The sequence below is a fragment of the Macrobrachium nipponense genome, chromosome 15 (genome assembly GCF_015104395.2).
Source record: "Macrobrachium nipponense isolate FS-2020 chromosome 15, ASM1510439v2, whole genome shotgun sequence".
NCBI classification, from domain to species: Eukaryota; Metazoa; Arthropoda; class Malacostraca; order Decapoda; family Palaemonidae; genus Macrobrachium; species Macrobrachium nipponense.
In genome coordinates, this window is record NC_087208.1 from 44,633,784 (window position 1) to 44,646,283 (window position 12,500).

The 12,500-nt window shown below is 37.5% G+C and overlaps 1 protein-coding gene across 1 annotated transcript in view; it reads left to right on the plus strand.

The window, feature by feature from the left end:
* Positions 1-12,500, plus strand: part of LOC135226670 (uncharacterized) — a 126,324-nt gene that overhangs the window by 2,748 nt on the left and 111,076 nt on the right. Inside the window, exons 4-6 of the mRNA XM_064266380.1 lie at positions 8,830-8,985; positions 9,263-9,337; positions 9,764-10,060. Coding sequence (XP_064122450.1) covers positions 8,830-8,985; positions 9,263-9,337; positions 9,764-10,060 — 528 coding nt within the window. The remainder of the gene's footprint in view (positions 1-8,829; positions 8,986-9,262; positions 9,338-9,763; positions 10,061-12,500) is intronic.

The window sequence follows — 12,500 nt, forward strand, 5'->3', positions numbered from 1 at the left end:
AGGGAATTAATCAAATGTTAATAGCATTTTAAAATATTTTCTCTTGGTTAAAGGCATTTATATGCAGAGATCATGATAGCTACATAGATCTTAGAAGAGGACAAACACACACTCTCTCTCTGTCTCTCTCTCTCTCTCTCTCTCTCTCTCTCTCTCTCTCTCTCTCTCTCTCTCTCTCTCTCTCTCTCGATGGGGTTAGTGCCATCAGTGAACCTCACTATGTGCACTGTGGGCATTACTAAAGGGTGTTTGAGGAGTCACTTCTGCCCCTAGCTGCAGCCAATTTTTAGCCTTTTACTTTGCCTCCATACTGATCCTTTCTTCAATCTTGTTGTCCACCCTACCTGACCTAAACTTCTCAATGCAAATATAGGGGTTTCTCTCAGTCGAGACTTCAAGTCCTTGTACTTCACCTTTATTTTATGGATATTCACTACTATCCAACCACCACACCTTTTCAGGACGGTCGTAAGTGCATGACAGTCTAAAATGTCATGAAATCCATCAAACACTACAAATGAGAAAGTGATTTAAGAAGATATGAAGCACATATGCATGATCTTAAAACGCCTATGAGAAAATATGGATTATATACGTTTTCAAAAAAATTCTAGAGGAATATACGGATTATATGCAGGCTTCTTAATAAATCTGTTAGATCATACGAATTATATATATGGTTCCCAATAAATGTATAAGAAAATACTGGTTATATGCATGCTTGAAAAAATTCTATAAGAATACATTGATTGTATACATTCCTCTTAAAAAGTCTATGAGAAAATATGGGTTTTATACGTAGCATGTATATCTATATATATATATATATCTATATATATATATATATATATGTATATATTAATATATATACATATGTATATATATATATATATATATATATATATATATATATATATATATATATGTATGTATACAGGGGTCCTCGAGTTACGATGTTGATCCGTTCTTAAGATGCGTCGTAACACGATTTTCAGCGTAAGTCGTAACATTAAAAAATACCACATGATTTAATGTAAATAGCTATCAATAACAACGAGAGAACAATTCCTTACCTTTATTAATTTGGTTGGCTTGCACACTGGAGAGGAAGCTGCGGTGCTGGAGAGACTGGGGGAGGTTAGTGAAGAGAAAAAGAACCTCCAGAAGATGCTGGAGATGCTGAGGCAGGTGATTCTTGAGGTGAGGCAGAACATACTACTGGAGATGCTGGGGCAGGTGAGTCTTGAGGTGAGGCAGAACCTACAGAAGGTGCTGGAGATACTGGAGATGCTGGGGCAGGTGAGTCTGGGTTAGCAGAACATTCAGAAGGTGCTGGAGATTGTGGGGCAGGCGAGTCTGGGTTAGCAGAACATTCAGAAGGTGCTGGAGATTGTGGGGCAGGCGAGTCTGGATTAGCAGAGGCAGCTGAGGTAGAGGGTACAGGATCTCTTGCAGGCCTCTCTACCTTCTTAAAATACTGCTCCAGGTTAGTCTGAACAGAGAGCAACCTCTTTTCATCCAAGATCTCCTTGTAACACTGCATCAAATCCATGATGCCTCTGGAAACCCTAGTGAACCTGTCCAAGTTGGGATCCTGAGCCTCAAAAGTTGCCAACGCTTGCTGCAACTCTGCAAAACCTCTTGCCAAGTCCTGCCTTGTGAAAGCCTTAGGCTCTGGGGTGGGTGCTTCTTCTTCTTCCTCTATCATCTGCTTCTCCAGTTGTATCAGGTCCTCAGCAGATAACTCCTCACCATGAGACTCCAGCAGCTCTGTAACATCATCAACCTCCATCTCCAAATTGATTTCCTTACTCAGGGCAACAACGTTCTTGACAACTTGCTGAACTGTGTCCTCAAACCCATTGAAATCATTCACAAATTGAGGACAAATTTTCTTCCAGACACCATTCATGTTTGTTTGCTTAACCTCCTCCCAGGAATCAGCAATGTTCTTTACAGCATCAAGGATGTTGTAGGATTTCCAAAAGTCCTTCAGAGTCAAGTCCTTCTTGGTTTCAGTTGCCTGTAAAGCCATAGCAATTGTCCTTCGTAGGTAGTAGGCCTTGAAAGAAAGCAATCACTCCTTGGTCCATAGGCTGTAAAAGGGCCGTGGTATTAGGTGGAGGGTAAACCACCTTGACATTAGGGTTGAAGTCTCCCAGCTGGGCAGGGTGTCCAGGGGCATTGTCCAGCACTAGCAACACCTTAAAGGGTATACCCTTGGAGGCGCAATACCGCTCCACACTTGGAACAAAATGGTTTACGAACAGTCCTCAAACACTGCAAGTGTCACCCATGCCTTCTTGTTGGACTTCCAAATTACTGGTAGTTGACCCTTCCAAATGCCCTTGAGTGCCCTTGGATTTTCAGCCTGATACACCAACAAGGGCTTCAGTTTGAAGTCGCCAGCTGCATTACCCCCAAGAAGTAAGTAGCCTCTCCTTGCTGGCTTATGACCGGGTGCTGACTTCTCCTCCTTGGCGATGTAAGTGCGGTTAGGCATACGCTTCCAAAACAAACCTGTCTCGTCCACGTTAAACACTTGCTGAGCAGAATAACCCCCCTCCTTAATTATCTCAGACAACGCTTTAGGAAATTCACTCGCTGCTCTCTCATCCCCACTAGCAGCTTCACCTTGCACTTTAAGGTTATGGTAATTGGCCCGAGCCTTAAATCGCATAAACCAACCCCTACTAGCCACAAACTCTTCACTTTCACTTCCCTCCCCCTTTTCTTTTTTTCAACGCTTCAAACAATCTTTTCGCCTTCTCCTGAATCACCATAAGGCTGACTGGGTATACACCGTTTGATTTTGGTCTTCCAACCAAAGCACCAATAACCTTTCCATTTCAATTATTAGACCAATACGCTGCTTAGTTATCACTGTCGCTTTCATAGGAGCAGATCCTTTCACATGTTCAAATATGCGTCTTTATCTTTGATAATGGTAGCAACGGTCGAACGGCTAAGGCCAAGCGAGCGGCCCAATGTTTGTGGCGTTTCTCCCTTCTCAGATCGCTTTATAATGTCCACTTTAATTTCCATGGTGATGGCCTTTCTTTTCTTCGATGCCACTACCATCAGAAGAGTCCGCCTTGCACTTGGGAGCCATAACAAAGAGCAAAAAGTTACAAAACGATACAACACGAGGGAGAGAGAGGCAGTGTAAACAACCAAAATGGCGTATGGGCGAGGAATGAGCGTTGCAAAGCGACGCCGTCCTCTCCCCCACAAAGCATATTCTTCCGCCGTGCGCCCGGAACTAGTTCGCGTTTGTTTACGTCGCTTACGAGGCTAAACCGCGTAAGACGGAACGACGCATAATATTATTTTTTATATTTTTATGGGATCGCGTTCGTAACCACGAAACATCGTAAGTTGAGACCGGCTCGTAACCCGAGGACTTACTGTATATATATATATATACATATACATATATATATGTGTATATATATATATATATATATATATATATATATATATATATATATATATATATATATATAAATATATATTTGTATATGTATATATAATATCTTCACCCAAAGTTTGAACTGCCAATGGTACCAAAACTACATCTGTGCGCTAGTGTCCCCCTAATCTATGATAGCCATTTTTATCAAGAACTGAGATTTATTGTAAGCAAATACCTACCGGCAGTCAACTTAAAACTGATCCCATGTAACCCAATGACCATCAAGTCCTTGTTTAAATATAAAGAGAGTCTGCTTCCTTTGATGACCTCGAGTAGTCATATATTTGTTTAATTTCCCCAGATGTGACCTGGGGAAGTACGTGGGCTCCACCAGAGATTGTAAAGGTAAGATTAGATTCCCATCGTGGCGTTAGCTATCGTACGGGTGTCAAACTATCAAACCCGAATTTTCCTGTATTAGAGATCATGGGAAAAGATGCAAATACAATATAAATTACAAGGATTTCAAAATCAAAGGAAACGCTCCAAACGAACACCAATTGGCAATACTCGAATCTCTTTTTATTAAACAACTGGTTCCCCAACTAAATACTCAGTCCACGTCAACTCCTCTGTACCTCTCTTGAGTTTCCGTTGCCACAAAAACGGACGCTGACAGTCACTCAGCTTTTGGATTCAGCACTACTCGGTAATCACCGTTTCCTTCTCTTGTATATATATATATATATATATATATATATTATATATATATATATATATATATATATATATATATATATATATATATATATATATATATATATATACACACACACACACACACACACACGATACCGCACGAGGCACTGTACGGTATCCCGGCCCGAACGCCTTTCCACATCTTAAAGCCTACAACTAATTTATCAAATCCTCTAAAGGATGTTATGGATGCAAGCATAAGTCGATATAATATAATTCGTAAGAATTTAGAAGAAGCACAAATCATAATGAAAAAAAATCATGATAAAATAGCTAAGCCAACTAGAAACATATGCAGTGGGCGATCAGATATACATACAAGTATACGTACGTAGAGGTTTAAATTATAAACTGACACCTAAGTTTGAAGGCCCGTTTAACATTTTAGAAAATTTAACGGCCAATAGAGTTAGGGTTCAAAATGTATCCAATCCCACTGATGTGAGAATAGTCCCATTGGCACATATCAGAATCTAAAGAAGGGTAGATGGGAGTGAGGGAAAAAATGGTTGTATTTATGAAACTTGTATAATAATTTATATATATATATCTATTAATCATATTGTATGTAAACCTATTCTTTTACGCGAGTTATTACATCTGTTTTTACTCATTGCAGGTTTTCAAAAAATGAATCTGTTATTGTTAGGAGTGATATTGTATTCAGACATCTTTGTTGTATGGAAAGAGCGCTTAGGACGAAAGAAATAGAATTTTAATCATGGCTCGATTATCGAGAGAATCGATGATGTATTCATCGTGTCAAGTAATATTGTTATAGAAGTAGATATGCATGCTATTTTCTTACCTGAAGATGACGTCCTTAACTTACAGAATGACCTGATGAGGTTTGGTATTTGCCCTTAAGGAAATGCATGAACGTAATTTTCATGCTAACTCAGAGATTTCACTAGCTCAAACACTAAGCGTCGCGGAAATGTTGTCTTATGACATACAAAATAAAACCGCCGAGGCAGAAGAACTCGCTCGTGACCTGCTGATGTGGTCTGTGCGGCACAATACTCTTGAACGCCGCAACCCGCTTATTCTAGCTGGAACTAAACATCTTAGGATCAGTTGCGAATCTAGGCTTAGGAATCTCAAATCGCCTCAAGATAAATAATCAAAATAAAAGAATTGAGTTTTTGCAACACAAAACGGAACTGGCCTTATCAGAACTTCGCAGCCAGTTATCTTCGATCAATCAAATAATGAATATCGTTTAATGAACATTCAAATAATATCGATCAGGGTCATGGAAGTTCAACATTTGCTGGCTACTTTAGCTTACTATAGTTCGAAAAATAGATCATATCCGTGTGAAAATATCACATTTTATTGAAAAGTCAAAAGATTACGTAGAAGCAATTACGTTAGCAACAAAGGGTGTGTTATCTCCTCACCTCATGCCTATTAAAGATCTGACGTTAACTTTGGAAAACGGACGGGAGAGATGCTAGGTTATATTCCTTTATTAGATGCCCATAAAGTAGAATTCTATTATAGCCTAATATCAGTCAGCGTTGAAAATTATATATTATTATGATCACAATTCCTTTTGATTCTTCCGATGCTTGGCAATCATACAAAATAGCACCGTTTTCCTACTTTTATGACGAATAACTCAAATCCAGTAATATCCAATTTAAAACGGGCATGTACTGATTTCTTCTGATAAGAAATCATTTACAGTCATTGAAAGACTTAGATAAACTCACTCACTGTTCAGAAGCCATGAATAATAAAATTTGTACAGCTGGGACTCTTTTGAATTCTATCCTATATCAACGGATTCATGTGAGTTAGACATAGTGCTAAACGGCTCTCTCTCTCATACAACGAAGGTTGTCTGGGGAAAACTTTATCCCTTTTACGGTAATAAATTCAATTACAGGATGAATAATGGTTCCTGGATCCGTTATGATAAGGCCGGATTCGACGTCGTGTGTCCGGACACATCCACCGCCCATGCCCCTATCTTCGTAGCAGCCGATGGTTGTACGGGGACATCTACAAACTATACCGTCAGAGGGTCAACACGATAATAACGTGAGAAGGCGTATTTCGCGAACTACACGTGGGCTACCACAATCATCCCATCACTACCTCTCCCATACAACGCACGAGTAGCTCATCGTCTGACGCAACTGGCTGAGATGACCCACGCGTCATCGACTTATGCAGGTGGAGAAAATCTTCGCTACTACATTCTGCTAGCCGTGTTCAGCGTGACGGCCATATTGGTTATCGCCGTCAACATCTTTGCTTGGCGTAGGCTGAGGCGTAAACAGAAGGATCTCCAAGGGAACGTACTGGCCCGTCTAGATGACGTACCCGTTAAACTCAAGTCGTTTTGAGTTTAGGGCCGCCTGAACTTGGCCACTTCAGTTCGTGCCTAGGGAATTGTCTGGAATTGTGTTGTGTGTGAAAAGCGGTCCGTATGCTGGCAAAAATGTAGGACAAGAATGACTCACGCCTTTGCATTTGAACAGTTAAAGTATCTCCAGGGCGCCTAATAAAAGCATTATAGCCCAATATTATACATTAATATATTCCTAACGGATTTTTCGGGCACCTAATAAAATATCAGCCCTATATATTGAATTTCTGCAGAATTACATTGTTATATACCATTGACAATTATATTTATCTATTACAAAGAGTGTCAAGTACTCTTTAAACAATTATCCATGATCATGCTATAATCATTTATTTAGTAACCATTATTCTTAATCAGGTTACCTGTTATCATATTAATCATGTATACATGTTTTGATTTTTACCTTTTTATTATTTTTGGGTACATAATCATTATTATTACCAAACATGGATCTATATTTTCCATGCATTTATCTTTGTTTATGAATATGTCAACAAGGGTATGTAACAGAACCTTTTTATGCATTTAATCACTTATTATGTTATACTTAGACGTATGTTACGAGCACGCTCTATGAACAATGTTTAAAGTAAATTTTTTTTTTTTTGTTATTCAAGGCTTGAATAGGTAGCAGTCGAGCCTAATGAAATAATTACATATATATATAATTTACAAGATCTGTAAATATAAACCAATGACCTGGGGTCATGGCATTAGGAGGGTTCTACGTGACCAAAGCAGACCTAGATTACGCTATGCGCTGTCTGCAGTAGCCTGATCTAGCTCAAAGCTTTGTCAACATTTTTTATGTTATGATAACTTTGCACAACAACTTCCATGGGAAGCGGTTGACCTGTTAACCTACGCCGGAAACTTGTAACTTCCGAGCCGGCAGACTACGTATGTGTTTTTATATGAATTGCTGAGATAGCTAATGTTCCGCTATCGACGCGATGCTTTAGAATGGCAGTTCCACGCCAACGATCAAACATATCGGTCGTCCGACCGAGCTGCATCTCCTAGTATGGAGTTACAGAATAAAGTTGTTATCTTGTCAACTTGCCTGTTTGAATCATCTCCTCTAGTCAAGGAAGAACCTCTCTACTAAGATATCCAAGGGAGATGAGAGGAACCAAAAATTACTTACGAATGACAGTCGTAAGGAAAGAAAAAAAGTCTATCGCCAAGCGATAAGACATTAGACATATATATATATATATATATATATATTATATATATATATATATATATATATATATATATATATATATATATATATATATATATATATATATATATATATATATATATATATTACCATCCTAAAAGAACAACACAGTGACCTAGGGTCATAGTCACATTCAAAACCAGTTTAGGTCAAATAACCACACCCGAATTTAACTGCTCTGTTCTACTGTATACCATAATTTTTTTTAGTGTATAGGGTTAGTAGTTATAATTGACACTATTATTATTATTATTATTATTATTATTATTATTATTATTATTATTATTATTATTATTATTATTATTATTATTATTATTATCACTGAATTTTCTCAACTTGAAAATAATCAAATATTCACATGAGTGATTGTCAGAGAGAGAGAGAGAGAGAGAGAGAGAGAGAGAGAGAGAGAGAGAGAGAATGCTTCGGTTGAAGTCTCTTATAAAAGAATAAGGTTAAATTCTTCAGGAATATCGAAGAGTGGACTGAATTCCACACCTTGAAATAACCTAATTTTGAGTAGGTAACAAAAATTGCTATACTTGTTTTTTCAAGAGTAGAATGTTGCAATAAATATTTCTTTTTTAGGTTTTAACAGTACTCTTAAGAATGCTGGAACATGAGAATATATTTCAATTTATATCTAAGTGTTTCTTAATGGAGAGGTCTATAAATATACTCAATTGTAGTTAATGTATAAGATTCCTAGTATGCATCTTTACACACACACACACACACACACACACACACACACACACACACATATATATATATATATATATATATATATATATATATATATATATATATATGTATGTATTATAAAAGTGTGTGTTTGTGTATATGTGTGTTAATATGTGCCTATATCAGTGAATGCATACACTTTATTTATAAACACGAGAGACAAAAACAGAAATTCTGAAATTCTGGGAAATCCTATAGTATAACGTCCACTTTTGACACAAAGTAACGAAGTCTCGCCTACTGAGTGACCTGACCTTGGAACCGGTTATTTGCCCAACTTCGCCCAGCCCATTTTATCAACAGTGGCTAAGAAAAACCTGCTGCTACAGCAGAGGCGTTGCAAAATCGAAGGGTCACCGCAGTTTTCGTATAAATAATTGGGAGACGACGATCTGGGATGCATCAGTTACGGGAGTGACCTCAGACCAAAGTATCCAAACGGCCAAGATGAACTCTATGGTAATTTCTCTCTCTCTCTCTCTCTCTCATCTCTCTCTCTCTCTCTCTCTCTCTCTCTCTCTCTCTCTCTATATATATATATATATATATATATATATATTATATATATATATATATATAATATGAGCTTCAGAAGGTGTCCATGATTCAAACAGTATAATTCTCTCTCTCTCTCTCTCTCTCTCTCTCTCTCTCTCTCTCTCTCTCTCTCTCTCTCTCTCTTTGCATGGCTCCCAAACATTGACCTTTGTGTAATTCCTGCGTTTTATTGCTCCAGGTTTTAATCTTCTTCTGCCTCTTCGCTGCTGCAATCATAAATGCGAGGCCAGTACCTAACGCAGAGGAATCCGAGGTGAGTATATAAGTGATTTACAAAAGTAAAAAGAAATTAATCATATTTAAGAGAATTTCAACCCTGTTAAAGAAAATTTATTCAAGAGTGGAGTCAATTTTCTTAGCAGTATAAACTCGACATTCCGTTTTTTGTTTATCAGAATCATATAAAGTATTCAATGCTCCCCATTCCAGGAGTCTTTGGATGAGTAGTCCTTTGAATCCTATGAATATCAAATTATATTAAAAACTTAGACCATAACATCCATGTTCTTAAATAGAACAAATAGATCCTATATATATATATATATATATATATATATATATAATATATATATATATATATATATATATATATATATATATATATATTTATATATATGTTCAAGAGAAAGAATTTATATATCACTTTTTCCTTAACGTATCATTTCAATCCCCATTCCAGGAGTCCTCGGAGGAATCCTACGAATCCAGCGAGGCCCGTTACAGCTTCAACTGGGCCGTGAAGGACGACTCCTCCGAAAACGACTTCGGACACGAGGAATCCCGCGACGGAGACGACACTCAGGGGTCGTACTTCGTCCAACTTCCCGACGGGCGCCTCCAGACCGTCAAGTATTACGTCGAGGGCGACTCAGGCTACGTGGCTGAGGTCACTTACGAGGGCGAGGCCCAGTACCCCGAATCGAACGAATCCGAATCCGAATCCGAGTCCGAATCAGAGGAATCGGACGAATCCGAATGATTGTTGTTATGGTGAATGTTTACGTTTTTTAAAAATGTTATTTTATTAAGTAAAATATTTTATAGCCATTTTTTTATTTACTTGTCCAACAGATTTTAAAAATCTAGGTACAATATCACTACTGAATGTTGTAAGAAAATGTATATCAAACTAGTTCGGAAAAGGTGAAAAATGTAATGTATTTTGGAGGGCTAAAAATCATAAAGATAGAAGGGTCTAAAGGTCACCAACGAACTACAGAGTCAAAGGTCAGGTTATGGACACGTTTGGTGACCAGCCAGTCTTCACCCACCTTGGCAGCAGGGGAACCAGGGAAATGGCTGCTGACAATGTACTAGTAGCTAGATTAATGTGCTAGCCCCAGTACCTAATCTCCACCTCACATAGACGCCAAAGTTGAGTGCACAGTTAGAATCTATTAAGCCTTCATCAGAGCTTGAAGATTAGACCACTTAATTGGGAAATCACTGAGTTCACTGAGTTAAGAGTAATGAAAATTCCTAAATAAAAGAAATCTTGTACGATACAACATATCTCCCACGACTGGACTGTAGGGAGAGGGTTGGAGTCAGGAAGGGCATATGTGCTCAAAACATCTGGCAAAACAGATTATGAAATGAGCTGTCCCGTGAGTGTTAGAAACATCTGGTAAAGGCTCATTAAAAGCAGCGACCCCGACTGGGGATTAAGCTGAGAAGAAACAGAGGTCGAAATACAAACAATGAAATACCAGTTTTAGTATAAAAATTCCCTTTTTTGTGGGATTCAGACTTATTTAATCTTACCAGTAACTTGGATAAGATATTAATGGTTCTAAAAAGCCTGGCGTGAATTTCTAGACTCGGCCAAACCAACAGAAACCTATTATGTATGTCTTATTACCTAGAGAGAATTCTTCAATCATACTATTAATACTATAATACAAGATCATTCTTTTTGGAGGTTAGCTGGAGTATTGATGAGGTCAAGGGTCACTTATTCAAAGGATGCCGTTTTGATTATGAGGTCAACCTAAATTAGCTAATATTATTGGTAAGTACAATATGACCTATTTGGGATAAATAGGCACAAATTGTTATCTATCAGGATTCTAACAATGCTGGGATGAATATAAAGGGCAAAAAATATCTGCAGTTCTTTTGAAAGCAGAGAAAGAATTGACATGACAAATAATCGTTATTATACGGGATAACTATGACGTATGCTAACACACTTTTCCATTCTAGTATCCTAGTGTACAGGTAAGGGAACAAGCAGTGGTATTGTACTTCAAGGGAATTAATCAAATGTTAATGACATTTCAAAACATTTTCTCTCTGTTAAAGGCATTTTCATGCAGAGGTCATGATATCTACATAGATCTTAGAAGAGGACAGTCTCTCTCTCTCTCTCTCTCTCTCTCTCTCTCTCTCTCTCTCTCTCTCTCTCTCTCTCTCTCAGGGTACGAGTTTCGTTGAAAGATATTAGATAAAAAATCAAACTGGGATATCTTTCATAAAGAAATTGATTTTTTATCTAATATCTTCCAACGAAACACGTACCCTAAGGATGTATTTTTTAATATTGTAAACAAACTTTTAACTTTGCATTTCAAACCACCCATTGCAATGATAAACGTACCAAAGAAACTAATGTATGCCTCCATATCATATATATACAATAGCAAATTTTCACAACACCTAACTAGAATTATTGAAAGTGAAATTCACTGTCTAAATATGAAACTTATATCTAACAACCCATGCAAAATAGGCTCTTTTTTTCTTCTTCAAAGATCGTCTGCAGCAGTTCATGCGATCTAACGTGGTATACAAATTTACGTGCCCGGGATGTCCCGGAATTTACGTTGGATCGACTAATAGGCTGCTGCAGATGAGATATTGCAGTCACATGGGCTTTAGTTTTAGGACGAGTCAAAAATTAAGTAGGCCTGAACACTCAAAAATAAAAAACCACGCAATCAATTGCAAGATAGAGGTGAAGAAACAACACTTCTCTATTTTAGGTGTGTTAAAGACTCTGATTACATAACCACATTTGAGTCATTATATATTAAACGTCTTGTTCCCTCGTTGAATAATGGAGTTTCATCTTCTCCGCTTTATCTGGCATAGTCAACGTTTTAACTTCTTGCCCAAGTCTAGTCAATCTACCTCCTTCCTTCTCAACTAACGGTTGGTTGCGCCTTGGTATTTGTTTTTTATTTGTACTTTTTACTTCTTAGCTTTACTTGTCAATTTTTAGTCCTTTATGTCAATTTTAAGTTAATTTTAGTCTTGTATTTTTACTATATTAAGAATCCTGCTCTTATTGAATATTAATATGTATGTGTTTTTATCTCAACAGACTGAAGATGCAAATTGTATGTGCGAAACGTCTCTCAAATAAATGTTTCTTCTGATGTGGTTGTTGCGATTTCCTGAATGGATGTGTATGA